A 23,326-nucleotide genomic window follows, 5' to 3' on the forward strand; every position below is an offset into this window, starting at 1 on the left:
GCAAGCAGGGCAGCCGTGCCGCCCACAAGGCCAAGGAAAGTGCCGACTGTGCCTCCACGCAGAACGGCTCTGGAGAAAAGGAAGAAAGAATGAATCAGTTCGTTGGGGTAGTTTCAGTTAAGAGCATGAGAGACATGGCCGTTGGGGGTTTGCCTTTGTGAGCTGGACGGCGCCGGGAGTTTCTTACCTGTAGTGGGCATTTTCTTCTTCTTTTGAGAGGACCTTCATGATGAAGTGGCTGTGACGGTTGTGATGTAGGAAGAAGAGTGGATGTTGGATGTTGGATGTTGGATGTTGGATGTGGATGCTGGGTTTGGATGCTGGGTTTGGGGGATATTCCAAAGAAACAACACACAAGCGATCCAGAGAAAGGAAATCCTCGTCCTCTTAACCGGTTGACTTTCAGCGTTCGGTGATGCCGCCGGATTATCTAATTATGACTCGCGTTCTGGAGACACAGCTCACTGGAAAAATTCATCCGACAACAACGGGGGGAAGGTCACTCCAGGTCACTCCACGTCCAGAGTGACTTGTGTCGCGGCGGGGATCCACGTGGATCGAGAGGTACCGGGTACCTGGCTGCATTTCCGGTTTCTCCGCGGGATCCCGGGAACAGCTCGGCGCTGGGCTGGGCTGGCAGGCTGGACCGGCGAATCAGCGGCGGGCAGAGTGTCACTGCAGCGTGGTATTTGAGTTGATTCCAAGGTTGGGCTTATGTATATTGGATTTGTTAGGAAGGATTAAAGAAGCAAAAGGGGAACACAGTGTCGTTGTATTTTTTGTATTTGTTTTTATATCACAGATCACAGATTGCGTGCTGAGAAACAAAGGACCCCCCGCCAAAACGCCGTCCTGGCTCTACGGAAAGGCAAAAGTCGATTGGAGTTATAACAACAATGAGGATCAAGACGAAGCACGAAGCACATGACAAAACGAGATCACTGGAGGAATAATAGACCAGTTCGGAATGGTAGCAATAAGGCAACCTACACACACACACACACAGAGAGAGAGAGAGAGATAGAGAGAGAGAGAGAGAGAGATAGACACTTGATCAGAACTGTCGTTTCGGCTTCACCAGGTCCCTGTGTCCCAGCGTCCTCCCCTCCCCCCCCCAAGACAGGAATGAATGCTTTTCACCTTGTCAACAAAGCTTTTTTACCTCTTCGACGCTTTCATCGCTGCCGCCTGTCGGGCCTTCATCCGCCTAAATCGATCCTCGCCACTTGCGCCCAGGGGACGCGCAAATCTGCTCTCCTGCACCGTGGTCGAGCGCGGCACAATGGTATACGAGGTGTGTCCAGCTTCGACACGCGCTCGGTTGGCGAGGCGAGGCGGTAGCAGTTCTCGTGCGCGAGCCTCTGCAGCGGTGGCTTGTGCTGATACCCCCTGGTTGCGAGCAGCAAGTTGACTGTGTGTGGGAGGGGTGTTACAAATCAGCAAGTTTTGGGGGGGGGGGGGGGTGGCTTTGGGTGGCTCTTTCTGTGTCAGATGGAAAATAATTAAAGACGTACCTGGGATCAAAATAGGCTTCCTCGTAGACTCTCTTCGAATAATCATCGCTGCGCTGCAGGATCGGACGGGTCCATTCGGCGAGAAGACGCTCCGCCTGGCGCTTGATCCCAATCTCAGGCCGCTTACTCTTGGTGTAGAATACAATGACCCTGCCAATGCCACTGGCAATGAGCGTCTCCTTGTTGATGGGGAGTCTACCTAGTGCCGCAAGGAGATCACGCTGGATGTTATATGCCGGCAGGGAACCGTCGTCCAGTGGCTCCAGGAAAAATTTGACCGCTTCGAGAAGGTTGATTTCCGGGTCGACTAGGCTGTTGACATATTGGTTGCGATTTAGGAGCGAAACCACTTCTGGGAGCATCTTCAATTTGTGCATCGCGGGCCGGTTCTCTTTCCGAGCTATACTGTCCAGCTTGGCCGCGTCGGTCATCCGTCTTCGAACATCTTCGATTTCCGCATCAGCCAGGTCGGCGAGATCCTGCAAGCGAATATTCATTAGCGCCCCGCTCTCGTTCTTCCCGCCGCCAATATCCAGCAGGCCCCGATGCTGAGAAGCACAGTTTTGTTCACGTACAATCCCATCCGCCTTCCGAGCACGCCGTTTGGTAGGCTTCTTAAGCTGCTCATCCATCATACGATCAAGCGCGCGGCGACGACCTGTAAAAATCAAAGAAGAAAAAAAAAAGGAGATGTTACCCCTGGTCAGTAATCGAGATAAAACCGTAATCGTAGATGTAGGTCAAGAAGACATACGCGTAGCAGGGTCCAGGTCCTCTTCATTAATCTCCTCCACAATCTTCCTACTCCGCTTCTCACCGTCCTCCCTCCGCTTCCTCGCCCGTTTTCCCTCTATTTCTTCCCCACCACTAAACGCATCATCGCTCTCCTGCCGCCTGCGACTCTTCTTCTCTCTACGCCCCTCTTTGCTCTTCTTCTTCTTCCGCTGCTCCTCCTCCTCCTGATTGCGTGCACGCTTATGCCGGCCAATGAGCTTGAGGTTCTCCTCGTCTATGGCGATGGCCGGCCGCTCGTCAATCGAAACGTTTGCGGCATCGAAGTCTTCGAACTGCGCGTCGTCGACGTCGGAAAGGACAGATTCATCGTCTGAAAGGTCCAGTTTCGCGATGTCGTCCTCCTTGTGTTGCATGCTGTCATCTTCCTTGTCCACTAGGGGAGATTCTGCGGCTGCTGGCTCGGGTGAGGCAGACATGGCTAGCTGCTCCTACGATGGAAGAGCCCTTGTAGTGAGAGGTCCCTTTTTTCTTTTCTTTTCTTTTCTTTTCTTTTCTTTTCTTTCTTTCTTTCTTTTATTTTCTTTTCGTATCTACTGTCTAGAGACAGAGGTGCGCGTCAAGTCAAGACTTCGAAGGGGATGGCTTCTCGGGTTAGGGAATCAAAAGGGAGCGAGGCCAGCAAAAGGGCAAACCGCTTTCGGATAGTGCAAAAGGACCAAAGAGGAGGAGAGTAGCCAGGGCGAATATAATAGGCGCTGCGCATATAAATGCGAGGAAAAGGGCTGAAGCGTTTGCAGTCGAAAGGAAGCGCTTTTCTGGTGGCGGGTTTTGGCCCTTTTGACGAGGCTCTTGAGAGTCCGATGGGCAGGTGGCCCGTGCTTCAAGACCTCAAAAAATAATTTGACAATCGAACCAAGCATTGAAATAACACCAGTTTCAGTCAGTGACTTCTCTTTCATACCACTTCGACATCTACTCTATACTATTTTAGAACCCTCCTCCCGTTCAATCGAATTATCCCCCCATAACTCTTCTCGAAGCTCCAAGTCACTCAACTCCTACAATATGTTTGCTCCAGGTATGTTACTGGACTCATTCCCAGACGACCAGCCCCAGTCTGTATTCAATCCATTAAATCAACTAACCTCCTTGACAAAATGAACAGGCCACCCGCAGCTCTCTGAGGTCGAGATAAAGGTCCGTTCCCTATTCTTCCACTCATTTATTTCCCCCCCCCTTTCGATTTCCTATCCCGCTCGACATTGCACTTCGCAGAGTTGGCACGCAGACATCAGAAATGAGAGCGGAAAGGGGGATTGAGAGCCTGCCTCACGTAGCGATAAACCGGACTGGACTGACAGATGGTGAAATGGCCTTTGCGAATCTTTCTCTATAGGCTGGAGAAAAGGAGGCGTATCAAACGGTGAAGACGGTCATTGCGGGCAGTATTGTCCTATACCTCTGTATGTTGTGAACTTATATATATATATATATATATATATACATATATACATATATACAGCCCTCCCATTTCCTCCGCCCCCCCAAACAAGAGCTCCGCTGACCTCTCTCTCTTTTTTTAAGCACCATTCGCGATAAGTTTTGTCAAGAAGCTGTTCTAAGCCGTGCCTTAGAGCATATCAAAGGGGTCTATCAAATCACTGCATCCGCATAGACACTCTGAGCTAAACGAAACGGATTCGATTGGTTCCCAGCGGAACCCTTTTTTTTTTTTTTTTTTTTTTTCTTTTTTTTATCTGATTTCCAAATCATGGATACGGGGTGTTTGCCTAAAATAATTTTCTCTTTTTCTCTAAAGAGAGAACCGGGCGGCAGGGAGGGTGGGTTTTTGGTTGGTGATAGCTACTAGACTCATGTGGATTGTATATGTATCTCTGCATTGTGCTCTTCATCTACAATTATTTATCCGGCAAGCGAAGGGTTAGGTTATGGGATGTAAAATGAAAATGATGGACTGATATATATATGTATATGTATATATAGAGTAAAGCTCTCTCAATTTTTTTCTTTTTTGGGTTTTACAGGATGATCTGATCCATTGCTGATAGTTTCCAACAATATTTCCACTCCGTTACGCCACTGGGATATATATTCCTGAGCTCATAAGAGAAGAAGAGGAATAGAAGAAAATAGAAAAATAAATTTCCGGCACAATTCCATGATAATACATTGAATGTGAGAAGAAGAAGAAGGAGAGCAATAAAACTAAAAAAACTAACACTAGAGCCGAAATCACAGGAAGCACACTTCATGTCGAAGATCCGTGTATTGTTTCAAAATCCCTCTGCGCAGCGGCAAGCTCCTTATTCAAATGCTGGATCTGTGCAGCATAGCTTTCCAGAATCTAGAGCGATTTGTTAGCAGAAAGGGGGCCAAAAAAGTAATCTCGCAGAATACCAAGCGAAAACGCTCCGGGGTCGTAATGGCATACCTTCTTAGCCGTCTTCAGGGCACTCTCATCCAATTCATCGTCGGCTTGTTGGTTAGACTCTTGGCCAGTTTTCTCCACTTCCAGCTGCAGGCGCTTCGACTGTTCCCGGATAGCCAACATTCTGGCCCAGATTTCCTCCGTGCGGCCATTGAGGGAGGGGTCGAACACGGAGCGCTCTAGTTGGTGAAGCTTCTTCTGCAACTCCTCCTCGGTCTCATCCATAGCGTACCCGCGATTCCTCAATATCTGCGTTTTCGCCGCAAGGGCAAGACATCTCTGACTGAGGACTGTATGTTTTCGTCGGCAGGCGGCAATCTTAACCGAAATTTTCAGGTCGTGACGCGAGAGGAGCTCTGTGAGAGCGTTATTGATTTCATGTAGGCGGACTTGCATCATGGCGAGGAAATCCCGCTGTCGCTGTGCTCGTTTTCCCAGCTCCCAAAACCCCTGGACGAGCACAGGCACGTAACCCGGACCAGGTCTTTTCCGCAGCGCTTCCTCCCATTTTGTTTCGTCATCTTGTCGGCCTGCATTGCAGGAAGAAGGGCGCATTATCTTCGCCTACATTGTTGTATAGGTGGGCGCGAAACGGGGAGTTTCGACTAGTGGGCTGCCACTTATCCGTGACAATGCTCATTTGCATTGGTACTGTACGGTGAACTATTGAAATAGAGTCAGGAATGTGCGGTGTAGGATTTTCGGTAAAGATCAAGATCAACACTAACCGCCAGTCATTCCTTGTCCCGGTGTCCACAACGTCGCTCCGTTTTGTTGAGATTGTCCGAGTGGTTGTTGATGCTGCTGCCCAGCGCTAAGTGTAGCTCCGAAAGGCTGTTGTGGCGGCTGAGTGCTTGCTCCAACCCCTGCAAAGAGTCCACTACCCTGCTGTGTCTGTGGTTGCTGTTGCTGGATATTCTGGCCAAATGCCGAGAACATGCTGCCGCCTGATGGCTGTTGCTGAGGCTGCTGCTGTTGCGTTGAAGAACCTCCGAAAAGGCCACCTCCCGTTGATTGGGGTTGCTGTGTAGTAGAAGTAGACCCAAGTCCGGCGAACAAATTGCCCCCTTGTTGCGTTTGCGTTTGAGTGTTGGACCCAAGTCCAGCGAATAGCCCGCCTGGTTTCTGTTGGTTTTGTTGGACACCGCCAAACAAGCTCCCTGGCTGTTGCTGCGGTTGCTGCTGCTGCTGCTGAGTGCTTGCTCCAAAGAGACTCCCGGTCTGCTGTTGAGGTTGTTGCTGCTGCTGTTGGGCGAGAGAGCCAAAGAGGGGCTTCGCTTGCTGTGGTGCTCCGAATAGACTTCCGGTCTGCTGGCCAAACAGCCCCGTCGACTGGGGCTGCTGAGCGGCTTGCTGCCCAAAAAGAGACATGGCAACGCAATGTAAAGGAAGCACAGGAGCGATTGCTCAGCGTTTTGAGGGAACGCCCAAGCGGGTTGAGCTGGCGCGTGAGAAATTTCAACGGTGTTGCATGAGGTCACTCGGATACTGTAAGCAATTCGGTGCCTTGAGCCTATATTATATACCAGCAAGAGGCGAAGAACTAAGCGGGAACATCAGCAATAAACGCTGTCAAGACCACCTCTCCAAGCCCTGCTGTCGCTAACCGAAAGCGATATTTCAAGCTTTGATGATTGTTTTTCTGAGCTGTCCACGGGTGGTTGAGCTGGAGCACGTGATTATTTGTTCCTGAATACGCTAAACCTAAAAGGTGTATATTAGTAGCTACGCGTATTGGCCAATAGGAGGCGCGGTAGACGCGTCACGGAAAACTACAGATGTTTTCCACAGGCAGAACAACCTACTCCGTACGGGATACTTCATATGAAATGTGAAATGTCCAGGTTCGTTTATCAACATGGCTCCTACTGACAAAACCGAAAACGCGGAAAATGAAACGAAACCGAACAGAGGAACTCGCGAAACAATGGTTAACAAAGGGCGGCGTTTACCGTGAGGATTCAGACGACGAGCTTGGATATGAGGACCATCCGTGGGAATGGATATACGAAGCGGACCAAGCTTCTACTGGAGACACCCGATTAAGCGATTCTGATGATGAAACTAATTGTATGACGCCCACAAACCGCAAAGTCCCACATCGTTCACGGAGGAAAGCCACAAAGAAAATCATAGGGGCAAGGATGGGCTCGTTCGAGTGCAGGCTGGGGCAGGCGGTACTGCTAAAGTCCCCAGAGCCCGGAAAGGACTGGGCTGGTATCATTTGCGAGTTCCTAGAAGAGGAGGAGGAGGGGGATGATGAGGATGATGAAGACGAAGATGGTACCGGAAGCCTGGTAAAAAGCGCCAATATCATGTGGTTCGCATCGCCGGATGAATTTCTGGGAACGAAAAACAAGAGAAGGGAAGATGCTTTGCCTAATGAACAATACATAACTATGGATTTTAATGTCAACCCATTGACGTCGATAGATGGAAAAGCGATTGTTCTATCAAGAGCTGCATTCGAGGAGCGGTACCCGAACGGGATACCCCCAAAAGGGAGAGCAGCATTGGCGGAGTACCACAAATGTATCATTTGCCGAAGAGGTGTCAATCAACTTCAAGGGAAGTACACCGAAGAATTTGTATGGGAGGATATCTTCGACGGGACCGAAGAGGGCTTGTTTGCCCTTATCGATTTTATGAAAGCTGGATTGAAGCGGTCTCGAAAGCGAAAGGGAGCAGATGATGACGTGGGTAGCCAATTGCCCCTTTTTTTTGTGTTTGAATTAAGACTGATGGAATTTGAGTAAAGTATGCAGATGTCAAAGAAAACGGAAGTGCGCCGACTACTCCACGAAAAAAACACAAAAGCTCATCAGTAGCAGGGACACCGCAATCCCGACATCGTCGGAAGGTTCTAACTACTCCAACTCATAAGAGGTACGCTATCCATCCATATATTTCAAATAAATGCATACATATTTGATATGCTAACAACCCCGGCAGGATTGTGGTCAAGAAACCAGTAGAATTTACTCCATTAGGAACTCGAATACTCTCTCCATCTCATTTTACGTCATCTCCATATCGACAGGCCCGCAATCTTCTACATGTGTCAAGCGTCCCGGCTTCTCTTCCTTGTCGAGACAGCGAATTTAACACTGTCTACGACTGTCTGCGTCTCGCCATCACTGACGGCACTGGAACATGTATTTATATATCTGGACCTCCCGGTACAGGGAAAACCGCAACTGTTAGAGAAGTGATAGCGCAGCTTAATGCGTCCGTGCTCGCAGAAGAATTAGACGACTTCGTATTTGTTGAGATTAACGGCATGAAAGTTACGGATCCGCACCAGTCGTACTCATTGCTTTGGGAGGCCTTGAAAGGCGATCGCGTTTCACCATCTCATGCACTTGATCTTCTGGAACGGGAGTTCTCTCACCCGTCCCCTCGTCGGGTACCTTGCGTTGTTTTGATGGACGAGCTAGACCAGCTTGTTACTAAAAATCAATCGGTTATGTATAATTTTTTCAATTGGCCAGCATTGCGATACTCCCATTTGATTGTGCTAGCCGTGGCCAACACGATGGACCTGCCCGAAAGAACCCTTAGCAACAAAATATCAAGTCGTCTAGGCTTGACCCGAATTACATTTTCCGGCTACAAATACCAAGAGTTAATGGAAATTATTGGCTCTCGCCTTAGCAACGTACCGGGAAACTTAGTCGACCCAGATGCCATTCAATTCGCAAGCCGTAAAGTTGCCGCAGTTAGCGGAGATGCACGACGCGCCCTTGACATTTGCCGGAGAGCAGTGGAAATAGCAGAACAAGCCAGTGAAATTGCAGAAAAGGCCAAACTAAAATCTGCCCTTTCGCTTTCCAACGGAGATGGCATACATATGGATGACATGGAGACATCCTCGCTCCCTCCAACACCAAGCAAAAGCGCATCGCGCCGAAACCGCGTGGCAGGACCCGCGCATAACAAGCTTCCACCGATCTCAGAAACGGAATCAAACCCTCTCCCGTGTGTTACCATCACAACCATCAAACAAGCCATCCAAGAAGCCACCTCCACACCTCTCCAACAGTCACTGCGCTGTCTGCCATTAACAGGCAAGGTATTCCTTGCAGGCCTACTGGCTCGCATCCGTCGAACCGGCATCACCGAATCCACGTTCGGGGACATCCTCGATGAAGCAAAGCGAGTCGCCGACGCAGCAGTCGCAGTCGCTGGTGCGGCAAGCAGCAACTTGAAAGCGTACTTGTTGCAGAAGGGAAGCGATACGCGCATATCACGGGTGTGCGCGATGCGGTTCGCCGCTGTGGAGCTGATGAATTCTGGTATTTTGGCTCTGGAAGGGGAGTTGAGCGCTAAGGGAAGCGGGTCTGGGATGGGACATGCGTTAGGGGGATCGGATAGAAGTGGGAAGGTGAGGTTGAGGATTGCGAGTGAGGATGTGAGAGCTGCATTCCGGGAGGATGAGGAGGCGAAGATGTTAGGACTGGGTTTTGAGCAATGAGTTGGGTTCTTTTAAGACTTTTTTTTTTTTTTTTTTTTTGGATGTAGCGTATATCAAGAACGTTAAATGATTATGGTGTATTTTGATCAGCGAAATGCAGCTGTATTCATTAGATTCAGACAAAGGATGGGTTTATATATGTGAAAATAGAGGGTGAGCTTTTCAAGGAGATAAACATGAACATGTAGCAACACCCGTTCAAATGCTTGTCACTCTAATTCATATAGTGGATAAGAAGCCACCAAAAAAAAAAAAAAAAAAAAAAAAAAAAAAAAAAAAAAAAAAAATTATAGTCCTCTGATAATTCGTACATAAGGGGCTCGAAAAACGCCATCCGAAAGTTTTGCGCAACGCCAGACAAATGCATGACCGAAATTATTGTGGGAGACAAGCACATTTTAAAGCACAACACATTCCGAAACAGGAGAAATTCCAAATTAATATTTCTGTCTCCCTAATGTCGGCTTCCAATCCAACGGATGCGTCTCTTCTGTCGCCTCGTCGTCCGGCTTCCAGATCTTAATAGTTTTATCAGCCTCTCCACAGAGCAATCGGAGGCCGGTCCGATCAAACGTAGCAGCCATAATACCAGCCTCCGCATCCAATGAACCGGGTTGAGCAGTTGTATCCAGAGACTGGAATCGATGGCCAGTCTTCCAGTCCCAGAAGGACATGGAGCCATTGTCGCCACCAGAGAACAATACATTATCCTCATTGACCGCAAGATTATTGATGATGGCATTATGGCCCTCGAAATTCTGCATGAAGGCGCCTTCGGGACATTTCCACTGTTTAATGCTTCCGGCGCTGGCACTGGCGAAAGTGAATTCCTTCGGATGGACAGCCAACGCTCGAACCCCTTTTTTATGGTGGGTTAGGACGCCCATGGTTTTGCCTGCGGCCAGGTCCCACATCCGAACGGTTGAATCAAGGGAGGCGGTAATGACTTGTGGGTCAGCTTCTTGACATTTCAGGTCTGAGACGGTTGTTCTATGTCCGGAAAGCACGTGGACGTTGCTGCGTGTTCGCATGTCCCACACTCTAGCGGCGGCGTCTCGTCCTCCTGTTACGAGGACGTCGAGAGTGGGATGTAAATCGAGGGTGTAGACACCGCTTAGATGGCCGTGGTAATGTCGGATGACCTTGTTTGTTTCGAGATCCCAGCATTTGACCATCTTATCCTCACCGCAAGAGAAAAGGTATGGATGTCGTGGAGACACTGCCAGACCTCGCACCGTAGATATGTGGCCGGTAAGGGTCAAACGAAGGCTGCCAGTTGCCAAATCCCATATTTTAATTGTTCGATCTCCTGCACCACTTGCAAACCACTGATTATTAGGTTCCACCGCCAAACTGCGGACCCAACCCAAGTGTCCCGATATCACTCGCATAAGCTTCCAGGGCGCGTGCCATTCTGGTTTTGGCTGTTGAGATACCATCGGACGCCGTACAAGACTCGTAGGCAAATTATCTCCATTGGATTGTTGTGAGCCAGCCACCGGTGAAGATTTCACGAGGGCAGTTGAAGAGCCAGATGTTTCTGTCCCGGTACCAGCAATGCCAGCACCAGTCCTTGCCTTCGGGCGTTTCGTTCTGCTCGCTGTTGCCTTTGCCTGCTTCTCAGCAAGGGAAGGGGGGAGCGTTTGCACATCATCGTACTCTACTTTTCGTCGATATGACACACCAATCGAGTCGCCGAGATTTGCGGTGAATCCTGAGGGTAAAAGATAATCGGAGCCGAAGAGATCGCGGGTTCGCTTCGCCGAATTTCGCACAACTTGATCGAGCGCTGGAGGGGATGGAGTAACCTCCATAGCTGTTGGCAGCGTCTCGGAACGCGATTATCTCTGCGAAATCTGGAGGAGTTTCCGTATGCTTTCAAAAACTGGGGGGAGGGCGCTTGCGCGTCTGAAAAGATCGATCCTGGATTTCAGTGGTCACAAAAAACAACGCTTTAGTGCAAGCGTAGATTGAGAGCGCTGTTTGTCGTCTGGAGATAGAATTAGTTATTGAAGAAGTTTGGGTGACTAACCAACGCCAAGCCTCCCGCGGCGCTTGCGGCGCTTCCCCGCCGCAGCAATTATTGTAGAGAATACCAACATATAAATAGTGGATATACGTATGGAACTTGATCTGCCTGCTGTGCATTTTTCATATCGCCATGGATCCTGATTATAAGACCAAATACGCCATCCATGAGGCCGCCCGAGAAGGACAAAGTATTTCCCTTCTATCTCTCGAAATGCTCGATGGATGCTGATAAGTGTTAGCTTCTGTGGTGGAATCTCTGCTCAATGTGAGCTCTGCCCCGCTGCCACCAAGGCGAAAATCCAATTGCCATTATATTGCCCTGGCGCTTGTTTTAAGGGTGATCGCATAACTAATCTACGGTTCCCGATTATGCGTCCAGGCAAATCCAAAATTGGCATTTCTAAAAGATCCCGATGGCCGCCTTCCCATCCACTGGGCGGTAGCGTATAATCGATTTCAAATTGTAGAACTCCTAGTCGAAATGCCAAAGTTTGATCCTGACGAAGTGGTCTGTCGCTCTACTCGACAATTTCGCTTTTCTTTCCCCCTATCATTTCTAAATGCTGTGGAAAGCGGGACCTGACCGGAAAGTTTAATACCAGGATGCATCAGGATGGACACCCCTCATGATTGCGGCGAGCCTGAAAGACAGCGAAGGAGACCCGATAATCGAACTCTTGCTACGTAAAGATGCCGATGTCAATATGCAAAGTGTTAACGGCCAAGTCAGTTTTGGTTTATTATGCCGTTCACTTCATTATTATGGGAGGGTACTAAACAGCTAACTCACCACGTCCCCCATGTCGACTGAAACAATCGCATACAGAACGCTCTCCACTTCGCAAGTTCAAAAGTCAACGTGTCTACTGTCCGTCTGCTACTAGCGCACAATTGCAGCGCAAGGCTCAAAGATAACCGTGGCCAATTAGCCTTACACCGTGCTGCGGCTGTCGGATCCGTGCCGATTATCAAGATGCTGCTACAGGAGGGCAAGAGCCCATTAAACGCAACGGATGTGGACGGATCGACTGCACTGCATCATGCTATCGCTGAAGGAAATGGGGAGGCTGCCCTTGTGCTACTGCGAGCCGGTGCGGAAGTAGATAAACGAGATAACAGTGATAAGCTGGCTATTGAATTGGCTCCTGACTCCAAGGTATGCTTCCTTCTCTGGTCCATAGGCAAAGACGCATGGGCGTGCTGAACAATGCTTTTCCTGGTTCTTATTATAGGTGCGGAAATATATACTTGAATCTGCAGAGCGGGAAGGTATTGAGTTGGCTTGATACTGTTCTTGACCCCTTTTTCTTTCATATGTCATATACGATGGCTACGACGTAACCTTCCAAAGAACACTCCTGACGTTACGATATACGTATTTAATGTATGATTAAGATTTCTTCTCTAAAAGACGTGAAAAGACATGGATGACCGATGACGCCATCACCACATACTTGCAAGATCTATCCAACATATAAAATAGAGAGCACCCCCCGTAAATATGCCCTTCTATATACATGAACATGACACATAAAATAAAAAGCATACAAGGTGCTGAAACCTCGCGCCAGCCGCCACTCAACGATCACATCCTCCCCAATACCATTACCATATGATTTCGTTCTTCAACTCCCCTCACTTCATCGTGCTATCCACCAACTCGCGATATATCTTCTTCAAATCCGATATATCCGCCTTCAGCTCCTCAACCAACTCGCTCTTCTCCCCCAGCATCTCCAACGTAGTCTGATACCGCTGATCGAGCTGCTCGACCGTCGCTTCCAGCTCCTGTATCCGCTGATCGCATTTTCTCTTTTCCTCCACCTCACGCATCAGCTCCACAACTTCCTGCCGCGCCTCGTCGCGCTGCGCAGTTAGTCGGACAATTTCGTCCTTGAACGCGGCCCGCTCGCTTTCCAGGCGGCGGATGGTGGTGCTCATGCGCTCGACAACTTGGACGGAAGGCCCCGCGGCGACTGTCGAGACGGAAATGATATCGTTGACGCCGCGTGAATGGTGGGTGCGGGTTCCTTGCGCGGATGGGGTGACAGGCGTGCTCATGCCGATGAAATATTCTTCAGGCTCGTAGGTTTGGGCGTGAGTGAGATCGCCTGAGAATTCATGAGAGGGAGTGATGCGAGGTTGCTGCGGGTTGGAGTTTGTGGGTGAGAAGTGATTTTGGTAGGGTGGTGTGGTTAGCTCAGAGAAGAGGGCCGGTGGGATTGAGGAGGATCTACGGCTCAGCGCCCGGTCGGACGTGGGCCGAGTGGGATCGGGGACGGCCATTTGTTTACGGTTGAATGTAATGGGTGATCCCGTTGGGGGTTCCTGGAGGAAGGGGGATGAAGGTCGCCGAGCGAGTTCTTGCCATCTTGCCCTTTCCTCTTCAAGCCGTTGTATTAGCGTTAACTCCGCCTCCTTTTGTTTAGCGAGGTCCTGTTTGACAACGAGAAAGTCGTTCTCTGCTTTTGTGAGTTTGCGTGTTAGGATTTGGATTTCCTGCTTTGATGCTTCGAGGTTCCTCTCTATCTCCTGGATGACGGCTCGGGAATTCTCCAATTCACCTTCGACTTTCTTGGCTTTGAGGCTCTGTTTAAATAACTATTAGTGATTTCGTTATCATTGATTAGGGCTCTTTTGAACAGTCATACCGCTTCACGGGCTTTCCTCCGCAAGTCCCCTTCCCTCCGTTCGAGCTCATCTCTTTCTGTTTCGACAGCGGTTAGGCGTGCTATTAACGATCCTTCTATTCCATGCCAGTTCTCGCTGGCAACAGCATACTGGGTTTGTAGTACTTCGATCTGGCGAAGGAGCTTTGCATGCGATTCGCCGGTTGCGCTTGAAGACACTTCCTCCGCCCGCGATCGCAGGCTTTCCATTTTACTCTCGAGCACAGACTGTTCACCGCGAAGTTCAATTTCACGGATTCTCGCGCGTTCCTTCTCCCTCTCAATGCCTTCTTTCAAATCTCTGATCTCCCTTCGAAGCTTTTCTTCGCTGATCTCTCGTTCTATCTTGGCGCTGGAGAGGTCATCCCTAAGCTCGGCTATTTGGCGTTTTTCGGCCTCTGTAGCTTCCATCCGAGCTTTCCTTTCGGCTGCTTCAGCTCTTGACACAGCTCTTGCCAGCTGAGATTTCAGATCTGTTATTGTTGCGTTACATGCCTCACGTTCTGCGGTCGCGGTTTCAAGTTGTTTTTCGGCTTTAGACACAGAATTTAATCTTTCTAAGGCCTTCCGCTCCGCGATCTCCGCTTGACTCGCTCGATCCTCTGCATTTACTAAGTCCTTCTCAACCTTCTCTAGCCTCTTTTTAGTCTCAGCTTGCGACTTCGCACTCTCTGCAATACTTTGTCGTAACTTTTTAATGGTTGCTCGGTGATCCAGCTCGGTTTTTGAAAGTTTTTGGCCTTCCTCCATTAAATTCGCAATCTGCTCATCCTTTTCAAGAAGCTTTTTCTCGAGACTCCCGGCTTCCGCAGATGCTGCGGCATTTTTGGCGGACTCCGCAGCCTCCTTTGCTAGATATTTTAATTTTGATTGCAAAGCATCGATTCTCTCAATATATGCGTGTAGTTCTTCTTGCCATCGGAGCTCTGACATTTCATGATCCGCTCTCACTTGCGCCATGGCTCCTCCATAGTCATCCGTAGATGTTTCCGTTGGTTCTGTCACTCCTATTTTAGGGACGGAGTTTTCTACAGCCCTTGAAACGACATGCCCATCTCCTGAGGGGCTAGTTTCTCTCTGGCCATCCTCGATATGGGAGCCATTAGGGTTTTCATCCGCATCTAAGCGGATATCGTTTGAAGTCCGCGGCGGAGGTTGAATATCTTGGCTTGATCGAGGGATAGGAGATGACGACATTGACGCACTGTCGTATCTCATAGCACTAGTATCCCCCCTTGCAGTAACGCTATCAAGGCTTGTCCTGTGATTGTGGCCGGGAAGCGGGCTTGTGGCTCGTGAAAGTGTTTCTGTAGGGGAAATAGGGCTCCCTGTGGCGCTTTCTCGTTTAGACATTGCCCGCGCCAAGCGCTCTTGAAGACGATCGTTCGCTCTCGAGGTGGAAGGGCTCCTAGCGGGTGCTGTGGGACGGGTTAGACAGACAGACTCCCTGAAACGAAGAGACAAAACGGGGGACAAATGTCGCGTTGCGTACCAGGTGAAACAGATTTTGCAAACGACATTGGGGCCTGCAGCGATGGCTGCGGTGGTGGTTTGCCTCCCTTATCAACATCCTTGACCCCATCTTCCTCGTCCTGGTCAGCCAGAATCGTGTCCAGCCTGGATTCGACTCCCGCAATTGCTTGCTGGAGGAAACCGCCCCATCTTGACTGCTTTGTGGGCTGAGGGTTTGTCGACATGGTGTATTGCCCCACGAACCGCTATCAGAGCTAACTCCCACGTACGCGGATTCCCCAGACCACTGTCATTGAGCGGGAGCGTGTCAAGGCCAGTCTGGCATGTGCTCAGTAGAGCTGCTCAACAATTCTTGAAGCAAGGCAGGCGGGCCTCCTGCGGTTTGCACCAATCAGCCACCAACCGAGTGGGTTGAGTCGTCAGCTCACAGGTGGACAATCTCGCAGGATATCAGAGCATTCCAAAAGCCAGCTGGAGTTATAGCTAACCAAAACGAGACCGATAATATCCAGCTCTGTGCAGAGGACATATCTCTATAAAACATAACCTGTAGCTCGCCTGCAAGAAGTCGCAAGTCGCAAGTCGATGTCTGTGTTTGTATGGTTGGGCTTGGCACGCAACCGCCTAGCGCCGCGGCTGAGCTAAGTAGAAGCCACCGTAATCCGTCATCGATCACCGGAACTTACAACTTGTCCCTTGTCCCTTGCTTGTCCCTGCAAAACAGTCTGCCGCGGAACACCATACCGTTGACGTCTCCCAGGCTGCAGTGTTCCAGCTACGAGACGTCGCCCCCTATTTTCTCATCGCCAGTGACGATGTCGTTGGATCCGCCTACCTATCTTAGTTCTCTGCAGAACAACATCCGTGCCCGGCCTATACCCTGGGAGGGCGCTGTTCGAGCAGGAAATATCACCGAGGACCAGCTCAAGCGCATTAAGGTTGTCGACAAGGTGCGCAAGGAAGTGCGGCAGAAAACCGTGGGGAATGATTTGAAAACCTATGCAACGCTGCTTGTCGGCGGAAGCGGCGGAAAGAGTATATTGGAGTCCGCATCACGGCGGACGGATATAGTCCAGTACATCTTGGTTCTTGCGGCGGACCTGATCAATGGTATACATATATCCTTATGTTTCAATAATAAAAACATGTTTTCCATTAACGGTAGTCTTAGATACCCCCGCTCTCGCCTCGCTTCTGATTCAGGAGCCAGAGCGTTACCGACACTACCTTCCTCTCCTCCAACACTCCTCGAACCCAGAGGACCCGATACCTCTCCTCGCCTCCGCTTTCTTGACTAGCCTTGTTTCGACATCGCTGGTATCGAATAAAAAGCCCACGGTGCCCGATTCAGAGGCCCTTCCTCGACTATATTCGTACCTCTCGACTTTGACCGTGAGCCAAGATACGGGATTACAAGACATTGGTGTCCAGCAGTATTCTGCATTGTTGAGAACCAAACGATCCAGAGAAATATTTTGGAGCCAGAGGGCCACGACAATCGATCCGTTAATGGATATTCTCCGCGCTGCTGCGGGTTTAAAGGACAACAATGACTCAAGCACCATAGTCGGATCATCAACTATTCGCAGCCTCGAATCAGGTATCGGTGGAGGAGTAGGCTTACAACTTCTATATCACGTCCTCCTTGTGATTTGGCAGTTAAGCTTCGAAGGAAGCCTGATTGGCCAGGAACTCGAATCGTATGAGACTCACCGTCGTCCTGAATCAAATAATGAAACTCCCTGTTGATAGGTACTTTTTCTGACACCTCTTTTCCTTCAGAGAACAAGAAATTATTGCTCTATGCACCCACCTACTCCGTCTTTCACCCAAGGAAAAAACCACGCGCCTCCTCTTGTCAACACTCTACAATCTCCTCTCCACCAACCGTGCCAGCCTTCTCCCAGTGGCCGTATTCCTCCGTCTCCCAGCCCTCCTCAGCAATCTCAGTGGCCGCCACCTCTCTGATCCAGATTTGCTGGACGACCTCAACGCTCTCTCAGACATGCTGGAAGACTACACCAAAACACAAACCACGTTCGACCAATACACGGCGGAGGTGCAGACAGGCCATCTGCGCTGGTCCCCGCCCCACCGCAATGTGACCTTCTGGCGAGACAATGCCCGCCGCATCCTCGACGAAGACCGCGGCCAGATCCCCAAGAAGCTGGCGGAGATCATGTCAAAGGATTGGGACACGCACACGCACGTTCTGGCGATTGCGTGTAATGATATCGGGTGTCTGGTAAAGGAGGTGCCGGAGAGACGGCAGCAGTTGGAAAAGCTGGGGCTTAAGGCGAGAGTGATGGAGTTGATGGCTGATCCGGATGAGACGGTTCGGTGGGAGAGTTTGAGGGCGGTGGGGGAGTGGCTGAGGTATACATTTGAAAAATAGAATGGCTGCTAGGTGTTCCCTACCCCCTTCTCTCTCTCTCTCTCTCTCTCTCTCTCTCTCTCTCTCTCTCCCCCTCTCTCTCCTTGGTATCATTTAATCCTCTTTTGTTTTGATCTGTCTCGATTCTATTCGAAGCAAATTCACTGTGCAGTGTGGAAATAATAATCTGGGCGTTTCTGGTACCTTAGTTGTTTTCCTCCCTTCTCTTATTGGTTTATGTGTGTATGTGTGTATATGCTGCTTTGCTCTTCATTGACTTGATGTTGAGAGCCGTTGTTGTGAACTATAATTGCTAGATCTGGAACCTAATTCATTCTTCAATTTGGACTTTTAACCGGAAGTGTATATTGTGTAAGGACCACGGTATATAATAAGATTTCAGGTTTTCGCCGCTGGGCTTAGCGATTGAACTTTCTGTAGGCTATCAGCAGAAAATCTACTACTGCTACTACTACTACTACTACTACTACTACTACTACTACTACTACTACTACTACTACTACTACTACTACTACTACTACTACTACTACAGGCTGAAGCGCAAATTCCACAGCTGGTTCAGAAATGTTTGACAGAAAACTAACTGCAATAAATTTGCAATGGGATCTACAACGAATCCATGATTTTCTAGAAATTTCGCATTCCGCAAACTCTCACCGGAATTGATGGTCAACGGGTATGGCTCGGGAGCCCCGCATTCGAACGTCGATTATCAAAAAGGGTCGATGGCCGTCTCGTAGAGTGCGGGCAGGCATCTCTCCGTCCTATCTGCACACAAGCGGATGGCAATGGCAGCAAAGCAGCCAGATGTTTTTTGACTTGCGATTTTTTGGAAAGTCAAGATTTGCCGTTAAAGGTGTTTCCGAGTATCAACATCTAGTGGTTGCAATCCAAAAAGCCCTGGGATATCCCCTCATCGGGTTGCCGAGGTCTCCTAATAGGCGTCGAATCGCTGGCGCCGCCCTCTAGAAGGGGCCAAGGGCTGGTCTTGCATTTTTAGCCTGGCTTACTCTTGTCGCTGCTTAATAGTATGTTCACTGACTGCTGCTTTGCTTTCTCCTCTCCTCTCCACTTCAATTCCAGAAAGCAGATAGAATATCCTTCGCACCAGAAAGGGATTCCGAGAAAAAAAAAAAAAAAAAAAAAAAAAAAAAAAAAAAAACCTTTGAAAGAACCTCATTATTACAACCAACCGCCTCCAAATCTCCCTCCACCTAACATCTAACATGTCAACAAACGCCGACTCCTCAACCCCCGCCAGCATGGGTAAACCCCCACTCAGACCCATCCATCCCGACTACCACCTCCGCGACGGCTGCCCCAGCGTGCCAGACTACGTCAGACTCCGCAGCACCCCAAACCTAACGCCCAAGACGGCTGAGCAGGCCACCCTCGCCATCGCCGGCAGCTGGTTCGGCTGCTACGTCGTGCACACCGCGACAAACACCCCCGTCGGCATGGGCCGCATCATCGGGGACGGCGGCTGGTGTTTCCACATCGTGGACATAGCGGTGGCGACGGAGCACCAGCGCAAGGGGCTAGGCGATGCCATTATGGCGAGGCTGATCGAGCGCATTAGAGAGTTCGCAGCGCCGGGGGCGAGTGTTTCGCTCTTGGCGGATCCGCCGGGTAGGAAGCTGTATGCTAGGCATGGCTTTGAGGATACGGCGCCGTATTCGGTAGGGATGGCAGTTTTGCTATGACCTATGGTTGGGGCGGTTGTGAAATGTGGGTTGTGTGTATTCGCGCTCTTTTCTTAGAATCTCTGTATTGGATTGCGATGTATAAAAACCCTAGTGGCCGTTGATGGTGCGTTTTTTCTTTCCAATAACAATAATTATATTGTAATGGGATCAATCGTATAATTGTAATGAAACAAACGGTTGAAGGAGAGGAAACGACTGAAAGAGAAACCAAAACGGAAGATGAATGAACAGAAAAGCTCAACAAGAGTGGAAATACACCCAAAAATAGAAGCCAAACAGCGGGATAGTAAAATGCACCAAATTTTGTATACAGTAGTTCCCTTGAGTGGGATTGAAGAAGTGAGAGAAAAGAATCACACAACAGCGGCAAGTAACGCAAGTTTCCTCTAAAAATCATCGTCGTCGTCATCTACATCTTCATCAGCTCGGTTCTTCCGTCCTCCTCGTTCGGCAGGCTTCCGACTCAGCCTGGACATTTCATGTTCTTCCGTTGCATTCCTGGCTCCGGACATGGCCATTGCCTGGCGGCCAGTGTCTGAGGCTTCCAAAAACTCGCGCAGCCGTCGTTTGCCCTCCTCCACCGCCTGATGTGATGCGGCCTCCGTCATTTTGATGATAGGGCCCCAGAGATTTAGCTGGTATGTAATATATGCGCCAATAGCACACACGAAAAGGAGGAGGAAGTATACAGGGTTCCGAAGCACTAGATAAGCAATGGTATTGATTAATTTTCCGCGGTTTTGTTAAGATATGAAGTAATGCCAAAAAGAATAGTACTAAAAAAACTCCTGTGAGTTGCTTACCGGCAAGAATTTCATTCCAGCCAAGTGCAAAGAGCAAGCCATAAAAGTATAACGGCACTTGAGTGATGCCTCCGATTGCACTTCTCTTCGCTTCGACATACACGCCATCCGCGGTTTTCTTGAACCGGACTGTTATATCCTGTTTCTTCGCTTCGCCGATCAAGGTCATTTCTTCCTCCAGGCTCTTCCCCTCGTCATCATCGACGCCTCCAATCGGTGTGAGATCCTCTTCATCCGCAGGTGTTGCCGAGCTTGGTGTGTGCCCAATCCATTTGTCGAGTGGGGGAGGTGCGTTGGTCTCTGCAAGTTTAAAGCGTGCAAGGAGAGGGATAAGGGTGAGTGTGGACTCTCGAGCTTGTGAATACACGCTTTCAATGTCATCGGTCGGGCGCCAGATTCTAGGAACGCCAGCGTCGTCATATCGGAATTTGTCTTCGAAATTCTCGCGGAGCTTTAAGAGCAGATTGCCCTCCATCATTTCCTCGTCGATTTTAGCTCGTAGAACCCCCCATGATTTTCTTCTTAATCTCCATAGACCGACATCTACCTCGTCCAAGCTGGCGTCAAAACTGCTTGCTCGTTCCGTGAACCTCCTTTCGGCATCAAGGACCGTGTCCACAAAGAGAGTCCAGACGCGATCCCAAATGGTTTTCTCCGAAGGTTTGTCACCGAACTCCGGAGCACCAGAACCGCCTCTTCCTGACCCAAGGGCATTAAACTCTAAATCAACCGATTCACCTAGTCGGGACCGCACCCACCGCTCAACTCTCGTTGCCAATCGTCGCATTTCATCTCTCCGTAGTTGTCCGCTGGTTCTCTCCAGGTCCTTTTGATATAATGATAACTCCTGCTGGTAATTGCTCCAGGGGGCGTCTTCCACAAGTGTAGATCGAGCTTCCTGCTCGAATTTCTCAATCGCTAGCTTCCTTTGCTTCCTCACTATTTCAGCAAAATCATAACTGGCGCCTTTCTTCTGGCCCGCTTTCACCGCAGCACTGACGGACTCGCTGAACTCTTGTACTCCAGACCTATGCGCCGCACCCAGTTGGCCAAGGAAAAGGGCTTTCAGTCGTGTGTCGATCTTGTCCTGCAGCTCTGCTTTTTTCATTTGATATACACGCTTGTGGTATCGACAAGCCTCGGTGTCGAAGTTCTTCACGGCTTTCATGCGCGCATTCCGCATTGCCGGGCCAAGCCCACCCAGAACCTCAGGGTAACCCGCTTGGACGGCTTCTGCTTGCTTCAATTCGAATGGACTGATAGCTTCATCGAATGCAACTAGAGCTTCACGTGATATTTCATCGCAGCGGAATTGAGCAAGAAGCTCCTGCTGGGTTGGTAAGTCCAGGTCCTTGTTGTTCACGATTTGATCCCAAACACCCTCCGCATAAACAGCGAAGCCATCCGCAGGTATCCTTCGGTGGTATTCGGGAAGGAATATTCCCCCTTCAATCGAACCCGTTCCCTTACGATCGAGGCTATTAGGGTCACGATGACCTTCGCGGAAGCGAGTGCTGAGTTTTTGCACCTCATCCATAAATTTATCCGGCTGGAAGTTCTTATGGGGAAGCCCAGCGAATGCGAAATCGAAGTAATCATTGATTGTCGAGTTCTCCAGCCCTGCAGGTTTCGAGAGTGAGCTCCATATCCGGTTCAGATCTTGTAACAGCGTATTCTGTAGGTTCTGAAGCGGGGTAGTTCCTAGAAAGTCTCGGATGACGAAGAAGAGGAGAGATCGCGGGGTTGACCTTTTAATTATGGGATTAGTCCAGGCAAACTAGGAAATGTTCCCCAAAACACACAAAAACGGTTCAACATACTTGTTGTCCTTCAAGAAGAGCTCCAAATTCACCTCAAAGACAGTTTTCAATAGTCCCATATTGGCACCTTGATATAAGCCAACTTGGTGTTCCCAGATATTGACAATGAGAACCTCACTTGTCGCCAAGGCAAACAGTGCGCTCTTCCTCTCAAAGTCCTGATCCTCGCCTCGCTCTCTGCCATCAGTCCCCTCAACGTCCATAACAAGAATATTGTCCGCCATCTTCGCTTGCGGATCACGGTCCTTGCGCAGCTCAAGCCTTTTGTTCTTAGATAACCAGATTCCCTTCGTCGTCTGGCGTCGCTCCGTCTCCGACATTACACTGAAGTGGGTACCGAACAGGTTGTTCAGCAGCGTGGATTTGCCTGTCGATTGCGATCCAAAGACGGAGATGAGGTGGTAGTTGAATCCGGCCGGGGTGACATTTTCGTAAGTGAGATACTTTGATACATTGGGGCTGTTTTATATCGCCACGAGCAGAAATTAGTATATATGAGTATATATATGGGTAAAATTGAATGTCGGAGCAGCCAAAGAGAAAAGTCAATGTAATGCGTACTTGAATTCCTTGTCCTCATCAATCACCTGGACTCCGTGCTCGTAGCTGCTCGAGTGCTGTCCATCCGCACTGCCCGCAAAGTGCCCGTTCGCAACCATGATTGCTAGCCGTTCTTGATTCTGATCAGGCTTCTCTTTTTTCCCCCCAAGTCTTTGTGAAACGGACCCCAAGACACGAGGGTGAAAAAGTTAAACACTCTTTTAAATACCTTTCCCCCTTCCTTCCCAAGCCTAAAGAATGACGATTTTGCGACGTGGTGAAGTTAGATGCTCGCGAAAGCAACGTATGCCATATGATCGACGGGAGTCTCGAGATAGGCCACTTCCCCACAACTATGAATAAAGTCTCAGGAAATTGACTATTAGTTAAATGCGTTGCTTCTCTGCTTCCGAGCTATATCCGCTATTGGCTTCGTCCCTTTTACTTTGTGCCCGCTTTGTCGATCCCCTATTTGCTTGGGGGGGGGAGGGGGGAGGTTTGGGCTTCCGAGAGAGGCGACGGATATGGCGTTCCTGGTAGCACAGGAGGGTTTAAAAGAGAACGACAAGAGCGAGCACGAGATGGTGGAGTAACAAACAGCGATAAGAATAACAGTTACTGGGGCTTCAGCTGACTTTGAGCTGTGCCCATAGAAGCTGGCGGGAGGACGTGGGACTGTTGTTCTCGTTCTGTTTCTCGGTTGCCCAGATGCGCGGG

General features: G+C 49.6%; 10 protein-coding genes across 10 annotated transcripts; 5 read left to right on the forward strand and 5 right to left on the reverse strand.

The window, feature by feature from the left end:
* Positions 1 to 1,158: 1,158 nt before the first annotated feature.
* Positions 1,159 to 2,725, reverse strand: HCAG_03433 (conserved hypothetical protein; the record flags this gene model as incomplete). The annotated part of the gene is made up of 4 exons (XM_001541286.1): positions 1,159 to 1,411; positions 1,515 to 1,993; positions 2,090 to 2,172; positions 2,269 to 2,725. 4 exons carry the CDS (start codon positions 2,723 to 2,725, stop codon positions 1,159 to 1,161), a joined length of 1,272 nt encoding a protein of 423 aa, XP_001541336.1.
* Positions 2,726 to 3,314: 589 nt separating this feature from the next.
* HCAG_03434 (predicted protein) lies at positions 3,315 to 3,871 on the forward strand (the record flags this gene model as incomplete). The annotated part of the gene is made up of 4 exons (XM_001541287.1): positions 3,315 to 3,327; positions 3,415 to 3,446; positions 3,646 to 3,712; positions 3,834 to 3,871. The coding sequence occupies 4 exons, from the start codon at positions 3,315 to 3,317 to the stop codon at positions 3,869 to 3,871; spliced, it is 150 nt and encodes a 49-aa protein (XP_001541337.1).
* Positions 3,872 to 4,518: 647 nt separating this feature from the next.
* Positions 4,519 to 6,069, reverse strand: HCAG_03435 (predicted protein; the record flags this gene model as incomplete). The annotated part of the gene is made up of 3 exons (XM_001541288.1): positions 4,519 to 4,614; positions 4,702 to 5,228; positions 5,427 to 6,069. 3 exons carry the CDS (start codon positions 6,067 to 6,069, stop codon positions 4,519 to 4,521), a joined length of 1,266 nt encoding a protein of 421 aa, XP_001541338.1.
* Positions 6,070 to 6,590: 521 nt separating this feature from the next.
* HCAG_03436 (conserved hypothetical protein) lies at positions 6,591 to 9,172 on the forward strand (the record flags this gene model as incomplete). Its single annotated transcript, XM_001541289.1, has 3 exons — positions 6,591 to 7,394; positions 7,457 to 7,584; positions 7,651 to 9,172. The coding sequence occupies 3 exons, from the start codon at positions 6,591 to 6,593 to the stop codon at positions 9,170 to 9,172; spliced, it is 2,454 nt and encodes an 817-aa protein (XP_001541339.1).
* A 437-nt stretch (positions 9,173 to 9,609) lies between these two features.
* Positions 9,610 to 10,986, reverse strand: HCAG_03437 (pre-mRNA splicing factor prp46; the record flags this gene model as incomplete). Its single annotated transcript, XM_001541290.1, has 1 exon — positions 9,610 to 10,986. One exon carries the CDS (start codon positions 10,984 to 10,986, stop codon positions 9,610 to 9,612), a length of 1,377 nt encoding a protein of 458 aa, XP_001541340.1.
* A 347-nt stretch (positions 10,987 to 11,333) lies between these two features.
* HCAG_03438 (conserved hypothetical protein) lies at positions 11,334 to 12,489 on the forward strand (the record flags this gene model as incomplete). The annotated part of the gene is made up of 6 exons (XM_001541291.1): positions 11,334 to 11,391; positions 11,443 to 11,468; positions 11,583 to 11,711; positions 11,806 to 11,928; positions 12,030 to 12,359; positions 12,436 to 12,489. The coding sequence occupies 6 exons, from the start codon at positions 11,334 to 11,336 to the stop codon at positions 12,487 to 12,489; spliced, it is 720 nt and encodes a 239-aa protein (XP_001541341.1).
* A 349-nt stretch (positions 12,490 to 12,838) lies between these two features.
* HCAG_03439 (predicted protein) lies at positions 12,839 to 15,569 on the reverse strand (the record flags this gene model as incomplete). The annotated part of the gene is made up of 3 exons (XM_001541292.1): positions 12,839 to 13,792; positions 13,855 to 15,290; positions 15,365 to 15,569. 3 exons carry the CDS (start codon positions 15,567 to 15,569, stop codon positions 12,839 to 12,841), a joined length of 2,595 nt encoding a protein of 864 aa, XP_001541342.1.
* Positions 15,570 to 16,160: 591 nt separating this feature from the next.
* Positions 16,161 to 18,312, forward strand: HCAG_03440 (conserved hypothetical protein; the record flags this gene model as incomplete). Its single annotated transcript, XM_001541293.1, has 5 exons — positions 16,161 to 16,455; positions 16,517 to 17,045; positions 17,128 to 17,721; positions 17,876 to 17,919; positions 18,116 to 18,312. 5 exons carry the CDS (start codon positions 16,161 to 16,163, stop codon positions 18,310 to 18,312), a joined length of 1,659 nt encoding a protein of 552 aa, XP_001541343.1.
* A 654-nt stretch (positions 18,313 to 18,966) lies between these two features.
* HCAG_03441 (predicted protein) lies at positions 18,967 to 19,465 on the forward strand (the record flags this gene model as incomplete). Its single annotated transcript, XM_001541294.1, has 2 exons — positions 18,967 to 19,344; positions 19,424 to 19,465. The coding sequence occupies 2 exons, from the start codon at positions 18,967 to 18,969 to the stop codon at positions 19,463 to 19,465; spliced, it is 420 nt and encodes a 139-aa protein (XP_001541344.1).
* Positions 19,466 to 19,832: 367 nt separating this feature from the next.
* Positions 19,833 to 22,728, reverse strand: HCAG_03442 (hypothetical protein; the record flags this gene model as incomplete). The annotated part of the gene is made up of 4 exons (XM_001541295.1): positions 19,833 to 20,149; positions 20,250 to 21,997; positions 22,070 to 22,528; positions 22,631 to 22,728. The coding sequence occupies 4 exons, from the start codon at positions 22,726 to 22,728 to the stop codon at positions 19,833 to 19,835; spliced, it is 2,622 nt and encodes an 873-aa protein (XP_001541345.1).
* Positions 22,729 to 23,326: the final 598 nt, after the last annotated feature.

The sequence above is a fragment of the Histoplasma capsulatum genome, genomic scaffold (assembly GCF_000149585.1).
Source record: "Histoplasma capsulatum NAm1 scaffold_3 genomic scaffold, whole genome shotgun sequence".
NCBI classification, from domain to species: Eukaryota; Fungi; Ascomycota; class Eurotiomycetes; order Onygenales; family Ajellomycetaceae; genus Histoplasma; species Histoplasma mississippiense.